The sequence below is a fragment of the Pseudonaja textilis genome, chromosome 3 (assembly GCF_049901715.1).
Source record: "Pseudonaja textilis isolate UNSWEBS1 chromosome 3, rPseTex1.2, whole genome shotgun sequence".
Lineage (NCBI taxonomy): Eukaryota > Metazoa > Chordata > Lepidosauria > Squamata > Elapidae > Pseudonaja > Pseudonaja textilis.
The window spans coordinates 91464300-91484598 of record NC_141992.1 but is presented as its reverse complement, the minus strand read 5'-3'; the positions used below and the strand labels follow the sequence as shown (position 1 = coordinate 91484598).

Here is a 20299-nt window from a genome sequence, read left to right as displayed (position 1 = left end):
GGCCACTGGACTTCCTTGTTTTTTTTCTTTTGAAGATGTTTTGCTTCTCATCCAAGAAGCTTTTTCAACTATGACAGGATAGCGGGGAATGGAATCCTGTCAGATCTGAAGAAGCTTCTTGGATAAGAAGTGAAATGTCTTCCAAGAAAAAAACAACGAAGTACAGTGGCCTCCTGAAAAAGCACCTTTGGGACAGCCGTGACCTGGATGGCTGAGAATCTCTGCAGACTTTTAAATAAATTTAGTTATCAATAATAGTTAGTTTTTTCAATTTTATGCTGCCCATCTTGGTCTTATTAGGTCTACTGTTGATGTGGAAAGTAAAGGGAAAAGTGGTTCAAGGGGAGGTAGGAGTGCTCGAGGCTGTCACTCCTTAGCTGGGAGAGTAGATCCCAGGAACAACATCAAAGCTCTCTGTCCAGAAGGGTGCTCCACTAGGAATAGTTAATGTCCTGCACAGAACCCCCAGAAGTCCCAGGACTCTGATACAGAACCCAAGACTGAGATAAGACACATACCACCCATAAGAGTGAAAAATATTAATCAGCTTTTTATTTATATGTGCATTAATATTTATTAATAATGATAGATAGATAGATAGATAGATAGATAGATAGATAGATAGATAGAAAAACAGACAGACAGACAGACAAACAGGTGTGTATGTGCATGACTATATGATATTTGACTGTGAATAGGAAAAAAATTCCTGTAAGAAAGATTTGAAAAAAATTTCTGTAAGAAAGATTTTTAAAAAATGTTTAGCTTCTGAGATCTGTCTTACCCAGTTTAACAGCAACCAATAGTTTTAATTAAAAAACAAAAAGTCCCAAAGACTACTTATGTCATCAGACGGTTAGAAAAAGGAAGTGTCTCTGCTTGTGGGAAAGACACTTCTTTCTTACAAAGCAGGTGATATGAATCAGTATATAAAGCCATCCGCTCTGCAAGAGGTTAGACCTTTAGATGTTAGGACTGCAGAAGCATTGCAAACCTAAAGAGAGAGAACCAAAAATGCCTTGGCTGTTTATGTGGCACACTGCTTCGTCTGAAATAAAGACATGTGAGATTGCAGGCAGCAAAGATCACCAAAAAAAGACAAAGGCTTTGTAAGTATATCTTCCCTTTTTTTCTTTCTTTTATTTTTTATATTTTATTTTATTTTATTTCTTTTTTAATTTCTTTTTTATTTTAAGCAAAAACTTATTTAAGAAAAGTTTATTCAGCTTAGGTTTCATTACTGGATTTTGGACTCCAATTTGGCAAAAGTATGGTCTCCAATTGTTTTGCAGGCTTTGTGTTTGTTTCAAGGCAGCAATATAAATTGTGAATCAAAAATCCGAAGAACATCAGTTTTGGGTTGCAAATTCTGCGTGATCAATCAAAAGCAAAGAGTTTGGGTTTCTGCTCAGTAACCCAAATAAAACAGATAATCATCCATTTTGATAAATCAAGCTAATGTCAGTAATTAACAAAATGTATCTTTGTTCAAGCCTTAATGGGAGAGATGATAGATAAGAGGGATAGAACAGAATGAAGGAATTATATTTGAAAAAATGTCATACAGTCAAAGTCCATACAGAAAACTTTGTTTTAAACAGTTTGCTTTTAAAAAAAAAATCAGTATTTTCATTTCTTAAAAGAACACATCTCCATTTTTTAGATTGTATTCATTTATTTTTAAGGGATCAAACTTTCAGTGTTCTTATGAATGGATACTCTCTTTCTCTTTCTCTCTCTCTCCCTCTCTCTCTCTCTCTCTCTCTCTCTCTGTGTGTGTGTGTACTCCCCAAAGCAGCCTTTTTTTAGCTTAAAGATGCAGTGGTTTCCCTAGGCTTTTTTTTGTGGTCTTAGCTAAAGCAGCAGCAAAATGCCAGTTCAACAGTATTATGGTTTTTGTGTGTGTGTGTGAAAGAAAAGTCTTTGATTCTTAGATGGAAATTATTGTCCCACCACCCACTCAACCCATCTTAGTATTTTCTCACATTTGGATACCTAAGCAAAGACCATGAAACATTTCAGAAGAGTGATGATGAACTTTAAAAAAAAATACTTAAAACTTTGCTTTTGTGTCATCTTTAAGTGGCTGAAATGGAGGCAAAGAAAGATTTTAACATTTAATAATTGCTCAAACCCCACAGACTCTGCTAAACCTCTTTTTATATTTCTGCTTCTGGGTTAGTGAATGTCAAATGATAGAGTGGTCCTATAGTAAATTATTTCAACATCTTTCCATCAAAGCACTGCAAATGTAGATGATTGCTATTTGTTGAAACTCTGAGGGGCTTCCTGTTCCTGTATGACCGGTATGACCCATAGAGCAGAATGTATGTGCTCTCAACCAAACAGTAGCATCTGTCAGGATGAAAGAAGTTATTTGGCATAGCACCTGCCTTCTTGAATTTTCTACACCCTCCCCTGCCCCCACTCCAGAGATCCAAATGGTTCCCACCTGTAGATTGCAAGCCTGGTTATTTCCCCAGGTTATGCTTAGTATAACCCCCCCTACGGATTTTTAATTTCTTTCTCTCTCTCTCTCTTTCTTTTCTTTTGGATTTTCATTGTTCTTTTTATTCTTACAATGTTGAATGCCGTCCAAAGCCTATATAGAATTGGGCACCATTTTAAACATAATAAATAATGTGATCATTAATTTAATATTACATTTTAATTTAAACTAGTGCGATAAATACTATTTTAATAGATAGTAGATTATTTAAAATAATAATAATAAGGTAATAATCAATTTAATAAATAAACTGATTAGAAATTACAATCATAAATCATAAAAAATCATTTCTCTTCTTCTATTGCCCTTCCAATTTGATCCCATGTATAGATCTAAGGAGAGAATATAGAATAAGTTTAGTCAAGGCAGAGATGGCTTGGAATCTTCAGACATAAGGATCCTTGACAAGGCCTTCAGCCTTTAAAAAAATTGCCATGGTGTACTGAAGGATTAAGGTGTGCCCATAGATGAACCTAGACCTGTACCTAGAATAGAAACCAATGAGGATAGACTGGAAGGTAGAATTGAGTTGTAGGTCAGTCCTTAGACAACTTCAATGTGTACAAACAGATTAAGGCAATCTCTAGATGATGGCAAAGAACATGAAAAAAAAATCTAACTCTGCTGACAACTAGTGGCCAACTGTAATTCAAATCAGTGATTCAGTAATTCGAATTTGATAGCCTTATCTTTAGAGAATACTCTGAGCCACCACTGTCTTCTTCCATGATCACAGTTGGTAGCAGCAAGCTTTGGACATCAGAAGAGATATTTTCAGCATTTGGAACTCTCTACTTCATGAAGTATTTTAAAATATATCTCATGAAGGATCAAATGCCAGATTCCAGAACAGCATGGAATAGAAAGACTGGCTTTACATGATAAGATACACAAAATCAAAGAACTACAAAGTTTATAAAAGCTGTATAATACCATCTACTCACTGTAAGAACATTTTTAAATCTGTTCTATGCATATTAATCTTGAAAGATGTCCCCCTGGTATTAGTATTATTTATTAATGAAAGAAAGTATGCAAATGACCGTAAATTAAAATGTGCCTTATTGTTTGTTAAATTCAAATCCTTAGTTTTAAATTTATTCAACAAATTAAAATGTTTAGTATTATGTCTTTAGAGATATAAATTGCTATATAAGAATTCTAATTAATTTAGTTCTCCAAAGTCATATTAAATTTATTTCTGTAGAAATAAGCTCGGGGGGGGGGGGGGAATTAGGGGAAACACTTTCTTTGGGTTCTGAGCAAATTGACCTGAACAGCAATGAAGCTCAATTCATTCTCCAGATGTTTATTTGGAATTTGCAAGCCATCTTAGCCATCTTATTGTAAGAAACTGGCACAGATCAAAATTATTCTGATACTGATATTAGTTGCTGTCTTTTGCACAGAATGGCTACTTCATGAAGGTCCATAAGAATAACATGTTTTCCTCAGATGCTTATATTACAACTTTTTTGATATTTTTCTGTAAAGGGCTACTAGATGTATTCACAGTAAATGAATAAATATATTCTCTAATTTGTTTTAGGGGTGTGGAAGTAAAAAAGTGTTTCATGGGCCTTGTGCCGCCTATTGAATCAGCTCACATGAAATACTCCAGCTCAAGAGATGTAACGTAAGTAGCAAGTTATATTAACACAATTGTGGTATCATGTAGGGCAAACAAAGATGCAAAGAAAACACATCCATACCATGTGAATGCTCATTTAATTCACAAGTCTGAGTGCACTGAAACGATGTGAATCCTTCAGTGCCAAAGAGGAATGGGCAAAAATTAGGAAGGGTTAGGAAGTAAGACACATATTTAAAACATCTCTGTAAGCCAGTCCAAAGGCATTTTACCACTGAAGGCAAGAGTCAAAATGATGGTCCTTTATGTTATCCATTGAACTAAGAGGACTAGAAGTAAAATCTTATTTCAAGAATAGTGAAGGATACTTGATAGTGGCAGGCTAGTTTATGAAATGTAGTGCATGTTACCTAAAACATAATACCCCATCTTTCATCACAGGCAATTTGTTCATCCTACCCAGCACTTATTAGCATAAGGTCCAAGACCTAATTACGCAAAATTTTAAAGACAGATCTGAGCTGCATATATTGGGATCAGAGTGTTTGTGCCTTTATGCATCCATGTTCAGAAACTTGGCAGCTGCATCTCTTAGACTTATTTATATCTATCTTCTGTGATAGATTTTTAAAAATTAATATTGAACACAGAGACTTCTAATCCAACATGAGAAGAGGCAAGTTATAAATGCTCCTTCAACACAATAACTACATTTGAAGTACGTTAAACATTTGCTGTTTTTGTTTGTATGGTCAATCTCCAAGATATAGTTTTATGATGGTTCATTTTATTTTATTTATTTGATTTGATTTTTTGCTATTGCATGTTGTTGAGACAACCTAGTAGCCTGCCATATAACAAATTTATTAAATAAATTGAAGAAAAAAAAACTTCCATGGACATTGGTATATAAGTATTTGAAACGTGTGTGTGATTGTGTGTATGTAGGATTTTTCCATGGATCATCATGGAACACAAGAGTAGAATTTTCCATTTTCAAGTGTTATATTAATCAAAATCAATTTCTATTCCATTTAACCACACACATAGATAGACCTACATTCAGGTGATCCATAGGACAGCTGTCAAGCTGTCAAGCAATTCTGCCAATATTATTTTTCCCATCCTTCCTCAATATTTCTTGATTAACAACTCTTCAAAGAGCAGTAATGACAGTAGTTTGCTTAATGGCAAACCTATTTCCAATATAAATGTCTAAGTTTATGCTATGACAATCTTATAGAAGGCTGGGTCAGTGAAACAGAGTAAAATATTACAGACTGGGTGTCAACTCATTAAGCTTCCCTGATCTGCTTTAAAATCAGATAGGGCAATTAAGTATGACATTTGATATTGACACAATATCCTGAATGAATCAAAGATTTCTCATAGTTGGTTTCAGTATGAATATATAATTCTCTTTGGGTTTATCTCAGTTAATGATTTTAGTAGATTGTCAACAGGATATAACAAGGGGTTACAATTGTCAAATTATGATATCAAATCTCTACCCAGCTATAGCATTTGCAGGAGAAAATAGAGACCAGCAATAAATGAGATTATTCTGACATTCAATTCAAAGACTTTTCAAGTTGAAGTAAAGAGTCAACATATTGCCCCTAATAATTTGGGTCTTCATTTTATTGACCTCAGAAGGATGGGAGTTAACCTTGAGGCCATCAGGATTGAACTCCAGAGACAGTGGGCAGAGTTAGCCTGTAATACTGCATTCTAACCACTGCACCATACAGGGGAGTCTGAGGTTGATTTTCTTTCCTGGCTCCAGTACTGCAGCCTTCATTTTTGGTTTCATTTCATCCTAGGAAAAGATTCAGTCAGGAGAACATTATATTTCAATACTAACTCATTTTAGTACTCATTTTAATTTCCAAATTTTGGTGGGGGAGTACATTTTTCTGTTTCTTTTGTTTTTAAGTATGCATTATTTGAGACAATACTCTGTCAAAGTGGAATAGAAGATAGTTAAATAAATAAGAAGCATTAAAATGTTTAGTAAATATAAACCTTTAAAAATGTTTTAAAATATATATCTCCTCCCCCACCCCTTTGTCACTGCACAGACACATACACCAATGTCTCATCTTTTCCAGGGGAGGCCTCTCTATTTCAAGCAGTTTGCATTTTTATGTCATTTCAGGCTTTCTACAAAAGAAGTTATCCAGTGGTCCCAGTCCCTAGAAAAGCTTCTGGCAACCCACCGTAAGCATTTCTTTCTAACGTTTTGGAGTCTATAACCTTGAAAGAAACTTGGAAAAATGCAGCTGTCACTTTCTTAAAATATGTCTTGACTGAAAAGCATAATTCAGAGCATTGGTGTTGTCCTTCAGATAATTAAAAAATAATAATCCTATTTATTCAATAAAATATTCTAAGCCCTGGTTTAATGACTTTTCAAATGTACATATGGCCATATACTATCCTTTCAAACCATATTCTCTGATACCGATGGAGATTATAATTATGTGTCTACAGTGGTAGCTTAGTCACTCAACTACTTTGAAATTCATGGAATTTGGTATTCAACACATATTGATACAAAAATTTTGTACTCATTGTTTGTTTGGTCCGCAATGCATAAACTAGAAGTTATCAGTGTCGGCTGCCTTGTGATTCACTATTTATTCCTTATGGGAAAATTTTGTTTGGTACACATTGTTTTTGGTACTCCTCATACCTCCTGGAACCAATTAATTATGAGCAGAGAGAGGTTTGATTGTATATTGATTACTATTGTTAATTCTGATCTTTTCAAAGAGACAACATCAGACAAAGTTGTTTTTTGTCTTTGTCTTTTGCATTTATGAGAAATTGCAGAAGATTGCACATTTATGCTTATAGCTTTCTAGTACCTTGCTATTTAGAAAACAACTAGTTCCAGCTGTCGTATCATTTCTCTAAAATATTGATAGGATGTTCATTTTTCCTTCCTTCAATCTATTTATAATAAATGATTGAATTAACTGAGAAACTGCTCTCAAGCTGATCATTTGACTCTTTTTAGATAACTCACTAATAACTCTAATCATCATTTTGAACAAAATATCAAATTTTCATGAAGTAGAATGAGAAAAACGTTCAAAAGTAATTCAGAAAGAGTTCAGAAAGAAATCATCACAGTCCATAAAACTTTCTGGTGATCTTTCCCCCTTTCCATTTCCTAATATTATATTACAAGTTTGCAGTAATATTGTATATCTTCAGATTAGGTTTCCTCAACTGATTTAATGCAATGGCTGGAATTATGTTATGTTTCTACTCACTGTAGGTGGTCAAGAGGCATTCAGAGAATTTTTGAAATCAGAATTCAGCGATGAGAACATTGAGTTTTGGCTGGCATGTGAAGATTACAGGAAAACACAGGCTGATTGTTTGCATAGCAAAGCAGAAAAGATTTACCAAGAGTTTGTCAAATTAGATGCCAAAAAACAAGTAAGTTCTAAATCAATTTCAGAATCAACATTGACAGCCAGTCTGTCAAGCTAATTGTGGAGGGGAATCCCTTGGGTATTCTGGCATTGGAACGAAGTACATGCCACTCACTATTTTGAAAAGAGTTAGCCCCGTGCTACTGTGAGCAGTATTATTGTACGCGACCACAGCAACAGGCAAGAGGTCTGCCCAATTGAACTGCTGATAACTCACGTAATATCTCAGGTAGTGTTCTACCATGGTATTCAAATGTTCTGCCCCCCATTGGTAGTCAGATGAAAAGCTGAGCTAAGGCCCTAGGATGACCCAATAGACTGCAGGAAATCCCTCCAGAACCAGATCCCTCTGTCTGAGATGATTCTTCATGGTACTCTATGCAGGCAGTAGATATGTTTTAGGAACAGATTTAACAGAGTAACTGAGTTGGAAGGGACCTTGTAGGTCATCTAGTCTAACCTCCCCCCTCAAGCAGAAAAATGAGGGCAGGAAGAGCTAACAGCTAACTGGTGGACTGAGTGTTGTCCGCTGCAGGGTATGAAGTGTGTCTGCTTGGAAGATAAATCAATCACCATCCAGATCACTGACTTCATATAATTCTCCCTCTTCCATGGTAACCTGAGTTTCTCTCCACGCACCTCAGGCATCAGGAGTGGACAGAGAGTCCAGGGTTCAGGAATCCAATGCTAAGAGAATCATTTTCACATAGTAAAATTTATTTTATCAAAGATTATTTATCAAAGATTGATTTTGTATCACTTTAGGTTTTTTTTTCCTTTTATCATGAAATAAAAGACATTGTAGCCCCATAGGAGGTTGAGATCCCACAGTCATGAACATACTATTTGCCTTATGTTAAGAATGAAATCCTGCAATCATTATTTAATTTGTTCTTTATGCCAGGGGTCCCCAATGCCTGGTCCATGGACTGGCATGGGCTGTGGCATGCCAGAAACCGGGCCACACAAACAAAGCCTCATCCACAGGATGTAGGTAGCATGTGAAACCATGCCCCTTCCAATCCATGGAAAAAACTCTGTCCACGGAAACAGTCCTGGCTGCTCAAAAGATTGGGGGCAGCTGATTTATGACATAAGCCCTCAGGTACATGCAAACGTCTCTTCATATTGAAAGAGTCTACTTGCAAATTATCTGAACTGTATCAGTTATGTGCACATTTATATGCCCGCCATCTCACAATATCAGTGAACTGAGAAATATAAACACTGCTTGGGGATTGATCTCATTTCTCAATAACTGCTTAAAGATGTAATGTAGCAATCCTTCAAGTTGCATTGAGTTTGACTTTAAACATTACTCTATCAATGGGGTAGTTTTTACAAAGATATTGAAATTTCATTTTGTTCTCTCCAGGTCAACATTGACTTTCACGTAAGAAAATCTGTAGCTAAGAAAGTTCAAGATCCCACACCTTCAAGTTTTGATGAGGTTCAAAGACTTATATACGTATTGATGGAGAGAGACTCTTATCCAAGATTCCTTAAATCTCAACATTACCATAACCTACTAAACAAGGTTCAAAGCAACTGCCTCAAGTGAAAACTGAGGATCAGCGCTGAAGTTTCAAAGTTGCTGTGCTTCGGTATACTAAGTGAGACTGTTGGAACTAAGATGGCAAGGAAATGATGGAACTCTTAAAACAAGAGGTGCAATCTATCAAGTTGAAGTGTCTGGAACACACTTTATAAGGAGAAAGAAGAAAGAATAAAAGGAAAAAGAGACAAGCTGCCTTGAAACTGGTCAGATTCCCTCGACACACACCCTTCTAATATTCTTTCAAGTTAAACTTATCAAAAGTTGTGAACAAAAAAAGGTCTGAGTTTAATTGCACAGATATCAAGACAAATTTTAGGCTGTTTATATTGTGTGCATTATTTCCTTCTTAAACATTTGATCTTATAGAGCTAGATGTATGACCAGATTCCCTTAAAAGGTATTGCTTGTGAGGAATAAGGAGTACAGTGAGTGCAAAGCTGTGCTTTCACTTTATGCTCCATGGCTCAGGCAAATTGATGTAAATCAAACTTGCATAGACTCAAGAGAAAAACATGTATCTATGAACAATGCCAAACATCTTCTAGGGCTAGGCTTTCCAAATAAGTTTGAATTTAGCACAAATTATCATCAGATATTGCACTATTTATTCATGAGAAATGTTAGGAAGTACAATATTCTTCAAGACAATTGTGTCACGGTCACTAAGGCATATAATCAGTCCAAACCCTCTGCTAAAGAATTTGGAAAACAACCTGGTATTCACAACAACCTTGACTAACAACTCCCCCCTCCATCCCTGTGATTACAAAACCAGAGAATTTTTCAAGCATACAGGTTGTAATATATATTTAGCAAGCTGGGGCAATTTGTTGGGATGCTTTGTTAAATCTAATTCATAATGATAATACATGACCATCTCTAGAGGCTCAAAAGCCTATGGCTAAAAAAGTAAGTGGCCCCTTATTAATTGTTTCAAATTTAAAAAAAAGCTCATTATCCCAAAAGAAGACAGGAAGGGGTACTGATTTTATATGCTATAAGTCAATAAAATATTTCTCTGCTAGTGACATATGTCCTTGCTCAATCTGGTGTGTGGATATAAGCTGTTTCAAGTCTCCTGCTCTTCCTCTATGGATACTTTCTCTTTCAAGTAAATTCAGACTTTGGACTCTTCCAATAGAGGATACCTTCAAACTTAGATCTGTTCTCTGTAAAGTCAGACACATGGCCTCATTCCCAAGAACTCTTCCAACTAAACCCCTGCAAAGCTGAACTGTGATTTATTGGTTTGTTCTTCTACTAACTGGACTCTGAATTCAAACAATACTGGACTGATATATTTCCAGACAGTCTTACTGTTTTTGTTATTGTTGTTTTGTAACTGATTAATGGGCAACTAGTGGAAGTATATCCCATGAGAACATTGTCGTTCCTTTGGTTCAAATTTATTTAGTCTTATTAAAACTGTGGGGAATGGAGGAAAATACAGCCAAAATAGACCTGTCCAGATACTACTCTGCTTGCAGGAGAGATGACAGGTTGCCAGCCACCTGGCAAAAAAGCTGAACTGATCTTTCAATAGCTTTGATTTTACAACTAGTGGATTGAAAGAAGTTTATGGAATGAAAATAAATAAACTCTAGATGCACAGATACATATACAATCATACACACTTGCTCACAGAACAACATATAACTGTGAATAATGTGAGATTGTGGTTGAAGGTTTTGGAATAAAGTTCATGTGATTTGGGGGCAATTACTTTCTTTCCCAATTGCCTACATTCCTAGATTGTTCTGAAGAGTATCCTTGTCTTTCAGAAGGGATTCAGAAGGGATTCAGAAGGGAAGTTGCTACAAAGAAGAGAAAGAGACATAATGCCTTTATGTGTATCGGCTGGTACAAACTGCCTTAATTTAGCCCAGATCCAAGCCATTCTATTTAGATGTGTTAGCCCTTCCTCTTAAAATAATTATTACTAGCCCCAGTATATCCCATTAAATATATACAGTATGTATTTTGATATCCATGGTTTATGAAGCTGGGTGTATTGTTTGTTTCTGTAAATATTGATAGACTGGAACTTGACTTTCTGGCATTATAAGCTAATATTTAAGTAAGTGCGTATCAGCTATATGTAAGTGATATTAATATTTTGTGCATTACAAATTGTAAACTGATAACTAATGACCATTAGATTAAAATATATTGTATTAAAATATGTTGAATTAACTTGTGCTTTGGTAACTATTTTTCCCTTTGTTATGAACAACTTTGAAAAGTGTATGAAGCTCAATGAATTATGCAGGTATGTTTAGCAACTGGAACTAATTTGTAACAACAGTTCTCTTGAATTTACAGGGCAATTTTCTTTTTCCAACATTTCAAGTTATGTCATTCTTACCCAGCTTTATCAATTTAACCATAAGAAAGGCTGAACACCAAAAAAAAGTCTAAACTTGTACATAGCTGTCACTCATTTCCAAGAACACTGGTTTGATTGGACTCATTTCAATCAATTTCTTGCCTCAGTTTTAGAATTGAAACTCCAGAATGCACATGTGTAAAATTCAATCAAGTCTGCTTTTTCCTTCCTTAGACCAGTAGTCTGGAAGGGGGATCAAAGGCAAAGTTTGATTGGTATGGTATTTGTCAGTTATATTTTCCCTTCTATCGTGTTTAAGAACTACTTAAAACTGAAGACTGATCTGATAATTTATTGTGAAATGTCATCAGTATGCCATTGATCACATTCAGCTGGAATGGTGAATGAAGGCTAGTATGAATGTTTATGTATTACAGGCACTAAAGGAGCACATGCTCTGTTGTTTCTCTATATCCAGAGTCACAGGGACATTGCCTCTTCCAGTAGGGAATTTTCCTGTATTGGCCTTCAAGGACAGCTGAGGAGATGGCATGCCATCATGCCAGAGTAAAGGCCCTCTGGTGGCATTTATGTTGTTTACACTGGCCTGCATGAAGCAGCTTGTTACTTTGCAGAGACCAAGTGTTTTCCATTCCTGAACTAAAGAGATGGCATATTTTCTTTGACAAAGTACTTTGCAGGGAGTTCAGTGGAGGGAAGGGTCAAAATGGCAATCACAGTTCCATGATTAAAGTTCTGCCCTTTGTACATTCCATATCACTGCACATACAAAAGGGATAAGGCTTCCATCACAATCGCCACCTCAACTTTTCTCTCATACTCCCTACCCAGCCTGCAGATGCCCCTGGTCTTCTGTATTACCTCTTCTTTTTGTTGTCATTTTCATAGAATCTATTCATAGAATAACAGATTTGGAAGGGATCTTGGAGGTCATCTAGTCCAACCCCCTGCTCAAGCAGGAGAGTCTATTCCAAATATTATCTTCTACCTAAGATTGAACTCACAGCATCCTGGTTGTGAGGCAAGAGCTCCACCTCTAGGCCACCTTGAAGTCTCAACTCAGAAACAAGGAAGAGGGAAGTAATATGGGCACATGCTTAATTTTCCTTTACTTCTGCAAACAGAAAAGTTGTCCTGTTCTGAAAAGGATTTCGGAAGGTGTGCTTGCAATATTAAAGGAAATCACTTCTTCACCAATTCATATAGTGCTACAACCCAAAAAGGAAAGATTTTGGAAGGCTTTTTGAATTTAATGACTATTTCCCCAATTCTTAAAAACTTAATATAAAGCAACTATGAAGGGTCGCTATAAAAAATAAAAATTGCTTGGTATCCAACTTCCCCAGGATGCAAAATCTAAGCTTATTGGAAGCCTGACAGTACAGTATATTACTAATATTAAGCAGCATTTAACAGTTATGAAGAGACTTGATGTGTGCAAGAAAAGCAGAGCAACATCTTTTGAGCTGATAAATTGTAGGGCTGGGCTAAGCTGCATAATCAAATCTACATTTCATTGTGTTGACTTGTTAAAAGCTCTAGACACATTGCACAGGTTATTTATCAAGAAGGTCTATAACTGGCAAAGCTAAATCATAGGGCCAGGCTTTTCCTGCCCGGGTAGAATTTTTCATGGAAAAAACAAAGCATAATTTACAATGGCAATATTGCCTTACAAGAGCAATTTACATTTAGCTTGCATCCTTTTCCACTTGAAATTCTAGAGCTTCTGCCAAAGAAGACCACAGTGCCTGTTGATAGCTGATGTCAAAATCTCAAAACAACATCTGTGTTTTGGAATCACTAAGTGATACAAAAAAAAAGAATCACAAAAAGTATAGCCCTGTGTGTTAAACATTTATGATGGACATAAATAAAAAGGAAGCTGTTATTGATTGCATCTTTGCATCTTGCCATGCCACAAATAAAAAGCTGTTTTTCACTTTTAGGTAAGACTCTTTCAATTCTTCCATATTCCAGATCTAATTTTGTTTCATTTTTGTTTAAGGATATCAGCATAACTAATATATGAACCACTTCAATATGGACGAAGTCATAAGGCCATGTGAAACCATTGTCCTATGCTTGAAAGCCTCTGCAAGCAATATTCTCAGATCTGGGATGATTTATGTATAAATAAAATTTAAAAGAATATTTAAAAAAAAAGATCTGGGATGATTTGTCCCCTCTCTAGGCTTTGGTAGAGAAAGAATTCCTTTTATCACAGGAAAATGGATGGCCACTCATTTATGATGTTGGTCCTATGCATGCTTCAGTCCTCTCTGTACTCCAACAGTGTATGCCCACTAATAGACTTTCAGTGTGGGAATTCAACCCTGCACAGGTAATCAAAGGTTTGCTAACTACATTGTAAAGCTTCTGTTGAGAGGAAAAGCAGAAGACAACTTTGATAAGTTTTGGAAAAACAAGACAACAAAAAGCAAAGACTGAGATGGGGAATATGGCACTAAACTAGAATACATGGGAAATGGTAGCATAGAGGGAATCTAGGATAAGAGAAAAAGAATTAAAGTTTCGAATGCAAATGCCATGGAGAAATTTAACATCACTGCAGGTTTTTTTTACAAGACATAATGATCACAGACTGCTAAATATTCAGGAGATATTTTAGTAAACCACACCCTGAAACTACCATTGAAAAGAACCTCCTTCTTGCAAGTTCACAGGAAAATCATTAAAAAGAAACCTTAAAAAGGCTCTAGCTTAATGTCCTAGGTGATTGGTTGGTTTTAAGATGAAAATCATTCCCTTATTAATTTTTATATATAATCCTGTGTCCATTGTTAGAATCTTGTTCAGAATAAATATTTTTAGTCTGAGAAAAAAAAAACTTGGACAGTAGAGACATCTGAATGTCTCATTTTTACCATACCTATAATAGCATGAGGCAAAGACCTTGGGAAACAGAAGGAAAAGCAGTTTGAACCTGCTGAAGGAATGAGGCCATGGCAAACATCTCAGAAGGGACCCTCTCTCTAGTTTCTTGGACTGTAAAGGCAACTGGAGAGAGATATGCTTTCAGACTTGCAAAATTCTGTTAATATTACTTTTACATTTATTAATATAAGAACTAGTACTTCTGGGTGTGCTACCTTTAAGACTTGCAATACCTCAGTCATAAAGAGTGGAAGCTCCTTAGTATTTCTTTTTATCTTTTCCTTCTGTTCTTTATCTTTATCTTTTCTGTTTACCTTATTTCTATAATGGTTTGTGTTCATTTTCATATTCTCTTTAAAACTTTTTAATAAAAATATATTAAAAAGACATCTGAAAAGGTAGAGGTAGAGAGAAAAAGACAGAGATAAAGAGACTGAAAGAAAATAAAAGAAGCTTGGGAGGGAAGTAATAAGAATCTCACTTCCTACAAATTCTTTCCTTCATCCCATCAGAACTCCCCTATGCTTGTAATTACATGAAATAATTAACTAGTTTGTATCCCAGACTTATATTCTAAGCACTATGCTACACTAGCTTATTTCTTTCACTTGTATGAATTGCTCGTTGCTCTTGGAATTTTAGAAACTCTCAGTTTAAAATCTGGAAGCTATCACAGTTTTATTTTTTTAAAAAAATTACCTAATCACAAAAAGGAGGCTATTCCAGATCAGATCTAGCTTCCCAACAGGTGAAGTCACATACCATATGAACATGGGGCAGGAGACTAAAACAAAGAAGTGTACAGACTTATTGCCATTCATTTGAATTTTTTCTATCACATAATTTTCTGAGAAAACAAGAGCTAAGGCAAATTTGTCTATGAAAGCCTACTTGCAGAAATGTTCCAGTTTAGCAACATTGCCTATACTGTTAAGGAATAAACACAGATCCAAAATGTAAGACATCTCTCCATTAGCCTGCCATGAGCATGGCATTATATATCTGTTGTTAGATGCATTGCAATGAACATTGGAATCAGAGGTGGTATTCAGAAGATTCTGACCAGTTCTGGAAAACTGGGAGCAGAAATTTTGAGTAGTTCGGAGAACTGGCAAATACCACCTCTGACTGGCCCCACCCCATCTATTCTCTGCCTCCCAAGTCCCAGCTGATCAGCTGGGTCGTCTTTTGTTGCCCTGCACAGGAGAACGGAGCTGGAAAGCAAGTTAGTGGGGTGGGGAGGGAATGGGATTTTGCAGTAACCTTCCCCCAGGAGTAGGGAGGGAATGGAGATTTTGCACTATCCATGCCCACCAAGACACGCCCACCAAGACACGCCAACCAAGCCAAGCCAGTCCCACCAAGCCAGTCCCACCAAGCCACTATTACAAAACCAGTAGTAAAAAAACTTGAATCACGCCACTGATTGGAATACATAGTCAACATAATTTTCTCCAGTCCTAATGGAAAACAATGGCCAACAGATGCCTTGGTTATCTTGAATTAGAAGAATAATCCTTAGAGAGAAATAGATAAATCAGAAGACCTGCTTATAAAAACTAGAGTCCACTCTTTCACATACTAATAAATCTCTGAAATAAATTCCAGATGGATGCTACATAGCATTTACTTCTGTTATTTATTCTTAACAGTCAGGGTTATCAAAGACAGAGAAAGGATATGCTCCATCATGAAATATAATATCATCAAAGTCACTCCTGTTCATTCTTTTAAACAAAGGGCTGCCATTCATTCCTTGAGAAGAGGTAAAATTAATTGTGGCTTAAAGTCACCAGGCATCCTGTGATTTCTTGTTCAGTTGTCTCCCACGTATTCAGTCACTGAGACATGACCAAAATTGTTTCTAATTTGAGGAACAAAGTGGGGAGGTGTGACTACCCCATGACGTAACTCCATATTTTACCCAGAGCATGTGCCCTAAGTGAAAGAAGAAGCAACATGAGATATCTCTAAAAAGCAGAAATAATGCAGCAGTTTTCACTGCCGTTCAGACAGAGATTCCTCTGTCTGGATAAAAATTGTTCTTGTTGCTTAGCAACACATCATGTGAAAGATAAAAACAGATCCACTGTTTTTCAAAGAGATTTCCTAATTTACTCCAGTTCTTTTACAAGAGGGGGGTGCTAGTGACAAGCACATATGTTGGATTTGTAGACTCCAGTTCCTTTGCCATTTTTGCAACTCCTTAAGATCAAAATGTTTTAAGGAGAATCCAAATGTCAAAACTCTCTTATCTTTTTTTCCCAGATGCATTCCCCTCTCCCCCCCAAAAATCTTTCTGTGTTTCTTCTTTACTTTTAACATGCTTTAGACTTTCTTTTAAAATTTCTTTAGATAATAGTTATAAACTCAAAAGTTTCTAGGTAACAGAGTGTGTTCTTTTTCATGTATATGTATGTGTGCATATGTGTTTCTGTGTCTGTGTATATACACACACATTTTTCTCCATATTCTGTAGTCCCTCTGATTGTCTTTCCTGAGTGAAAAAATGTTCCCCAATTTTTCTTAGGGCTTTCATTGAAGCATGGGGTTCCAGGAACCTTGCAGATCATCGAACACACACACACCCTCTCATTTGCATCCTGATTAAAAGAAATAGAGGAAATCAAATCCTATTTCATCCTTGTAAATTTCATCGTTTTCCCCTCTGCTTTTCATTTTTATCAAACTTTTTATCATGTCATTTGAAAAAGAATAGAGATGTATTAAAGGTCAGATCAGGGGTGGGATTCAATTTTTTTAACAACCGGTTCTGTGGGTGTGGCTTAGTTGGTGGGCATGGCTTGATTGTCATGTTATTGGCTGGGCATGGCCAACTCAATATCACTCACATCAAGGCACACATCTCCTCGCCTGGCCTCTCATGACCGTGGAGATGCTGCAACAGTCATAAGTGTGAATAACAGTCATAAGTCACTTTTTTCAGTGCCATTGTAACTTTGAATGGTCACTCCACACAAGCAAAGTTCCAGCAAAGGAGGGGGAAAAAAACTCCAGAGATGTTTGTGAGACAGGAAGTCTAGTCCTGCCAAGAATGTAATAAGGGTTAATGGAGAGGCAATTTCTCTAAGTGACACCAGAACGTTTCCTTCCTGCCTTCCTTACAGGATTAGGCCTGTAATTTCTTCTAACAACCGGTTCTCCAAACTGCTTAGAATGTTAACATCCAGTTCTAGCGAATAGGTGCGAACTGGTAGAATCCCACCCCTGGGTCAGATGTGTACAGGGCATCTGGCCTGTCCTTGCCCTTCAATTAATGTGCTGGTGTCAGGTGACTTGGTTTGTGATATCCAGTCTCTGTTGCTGAAGTTCCATTTAGCTCTTGTTCTGCTTTTTTGGCTTCATATGGGATAGCAAGAAGTATTGTCTTGACTCAGGTATTAAAATGTCTTCCTTCTTTTTTTAAAAAAAATATTTTAATATTGCCAACTTGGAGGAGTTAAAAATTCTGCCTCCTCTTTTCAAGGTTCTATATTTAACTTTTGGGTCAGGGAAGAAGTAACTCTAATAACTTTTTTATTACTGTTGCAGCTTGCTCTTTAATGTAGCACTAATGCCACTCATGAAAGAATAACTCTTCTTAATTTAACTTCTCTTTCTTTCAAAAGCAAGGAGATAAAGAGACAAGAAGTGATAGATGCATTTTATCAGATTATCTTGGGCTGTGTGCCTGGAAAATTGGTGTTCATACCATCTGTGTGTGGCAAGGCTCTCTGTATTGCTTTCAGTAATAAAATATTAAGTTGGATCTGTCAACCAAAGTGTTATTTTGATGCTCATATTCCCTGTTAGTTTTGCACTGGTCCGAACAAACTGTCTCTGAATGGAATGAAATTACACATTGTCATTTCCAGTGTCTAATAATAACTGGTACAATCTATCTATCAATCAGGTCAGCCATATTTCCTAATGAGAATCAGAAAGAGGGAGGAAACTGCTGGTGGGAAAGAATTTACATTCCTAATGTTCTACCTCCCAACAATTATGTGTGCTGATTTTTTTCCAAATTCAGTACTGAAATGAAATATTAGGACTGCAGATAGAGCAATGATGCAAGGTCTAAACTGAAGACTTTATGATTTAATTGCTCTGAAACTTAAGGATCTCCCAGAAGTTATTTGAAGTTATTCGTGTTAAGTGTAAGTCCGGATTGTTTTGTTCCTATGCGGTCCTGGAAAGGTGAATTATATAAACTGCCTAGTTGAAAATACTTTATCTCAACAGAGTGGAAAATTGTTTCACTGTTGATGGTGGTGGGAGGTTAATAAGAATAACACTCCCCACTTAATTACCTGGTCTGTATTTTGAGCCTATCAACACTCTGACTGGGGAGAGAGATCTATGTGTCAACTTGGATATTTTCATCCTGATCTTTCCCACTTTGGGATAGTTATGCTTCAACTTCATTTAACTCTTTTCTAGGCAACCAAAAATGATTATAACTGCATTCTGAGATAATGACTGCATTTGATGAAAAGGTGTTAGTCCTTCTCATGATAAGGACTCCCAGCAGAAGGACATAGTTGCCCATTCTTCTTCCAGATAGTCATATTCATTGTGAGAAGATCAAGAGATGTGGATTTAAGAGTGATTGCATGTATCAATGATTACAAGAGGCCTATTGTTAGAAGAATAAAAAGATAACCTAACTATATGTTCTTTGGAGGAAGAACGCTTTAAATAATTAAATAGTAGTTTACGTTATTAAATATTATTATCTGTATATGCATTTCTTATATCAAGAATAATATGAATAAACCACTTCAAGTTTTATATGTAGTATAACATGTTTAAACACATGATATGCACATAATCAGTCAATAAAATGTTGCAGAGAGGCACGGTCATCTATGGCACCCTAAATGATCTGCAATCTCTTGGTATTATACAATTTCCTGGTATTTCCTTTTACTTTCTCTTCTCTTAAATGAAGAGGCTCATTAAAAAGTTAATTTAATTTGATAAAACAAATAAGAATTTGTATTAGATTTGCAAAACTTCTTTCTGTCAGGACATTCAGCTGACAAGACATGCCTTTAATGTTTTATTGGAAATGGGCCTAAACTTGTTATAAAATCAGTTATAAATTCAGCCTAATTTTTTAAAAAATATTTATATTTCCATATCAAATACAGTAGGTCCTACTGTATTTGAAAATTACCAGTCCAATTACCAATTACCACTGCTTTCATTCTGTCAAAAGGTATCAGAGAATCAACTTTCAAGAATATTTGAATGTACTATTGTTCCAGAAATGATATAACTTCTTCAAACCTGTAAACCTTCAATCACAGGGATAATTTTAACATACTTTGAAGAGGTTTGAATTGCTCACAATACACAATATGCATGAAAGGTATTTTAGGTGTTCAGTTGGAAATAGTACAGGAAACAAAAACAGAGCATAGAGAAAAACAGAGCATAGAGAAAAACAGAGCATAGGAAAGAGTGGCATTATCACCTCACTGGCAGTCTTTTCTAGAATGTCTAAGTTTGATTATCTTAAATATCAACAATATGACATTCCATGCAGCTCATGGCATCTATTACCCTTATAGCATATGAAAATTCTTGAAAATTCTTGAACTTCAAATTGACAAGAAGTTTGGGGTGACTTAGAAGATGGGTGGTATAGCTAGGAGTTGGGGCCCCGATTCCCGAGCCTAGGCTGTCAGAGGAAGAGGACCTGGAAGATGATGATGAGGAACTGGGAATGCCTTCCTCCCCAGGACCTTCCTCCCTGATAATGCCTCAGGTTCCATCAGACAACTGAGAGGAACAGCCTGAGATTAATCAGGAGGAAGGCATATTGGAGCAGCCCCTGACAGTCAGTAAAGAGGAAGAGTGTTGGCTCGATCCTAAGCAGCGTCGTAGGGAGAAACGTGAGAAGCAACGTAGGAGGCGTGGGAGGGTCAGAGAGTAAGCTGAG

At 36.2% G+C, this 20299-nt stretch overlaps 2 protein-coding genes across 5 annotated transcripts in view; one reads left to right on the top strand and one right to left on the bottom strand.

Moving 5' to 3' along the window:
* Positions 1-906: 906 nt before the first annotated feature.
* On the top strand, positions 907-11297 carry RGS1 (regulator of G protein signaling 1). The gene is made up of 5 exons (XM_026703237.2): positions 907-1109; positions 4059-4145; positions 6259-6320; positions 7387-7550; positions 8922-11297. Exons 1-5 carry the CDS (start codon positions 967-969, stop codon positions 9105-9107), a joined length of 642 nt encoding a protein of 213 aa, XP_026559022.2. The 5' UTR covers positions 907-966; the 3' UTR covers positions 9108-11297.
* Positions 2532-20299, bottom strand: part of LOC113438043 (uncharacterized) — a 109183-nt gene continuing 91415 nt past the window's right edge. For 2 of the 4 annotated variants that reach the window (XR_015742974.1, XM_087930357.1), the window contains one exon: positions 5724-5919. Coding sequence is in view for 1 of the 4 variants with exons in the window: in XM_087930357.1 (XP_087786483.1) it covers positions 5910-5919 (10 nt within the window). In the remaining 3 variants the exon portion in view is untranslated. Of the gene's footprint in view, positions 2842-5723; positions 5920-13140; positions 13255-20299 lie in introns of those variants that run through there. The other 2 variants (XR_015742962.1, XR_015742973.1) reach the window with 2 other exon arrangements.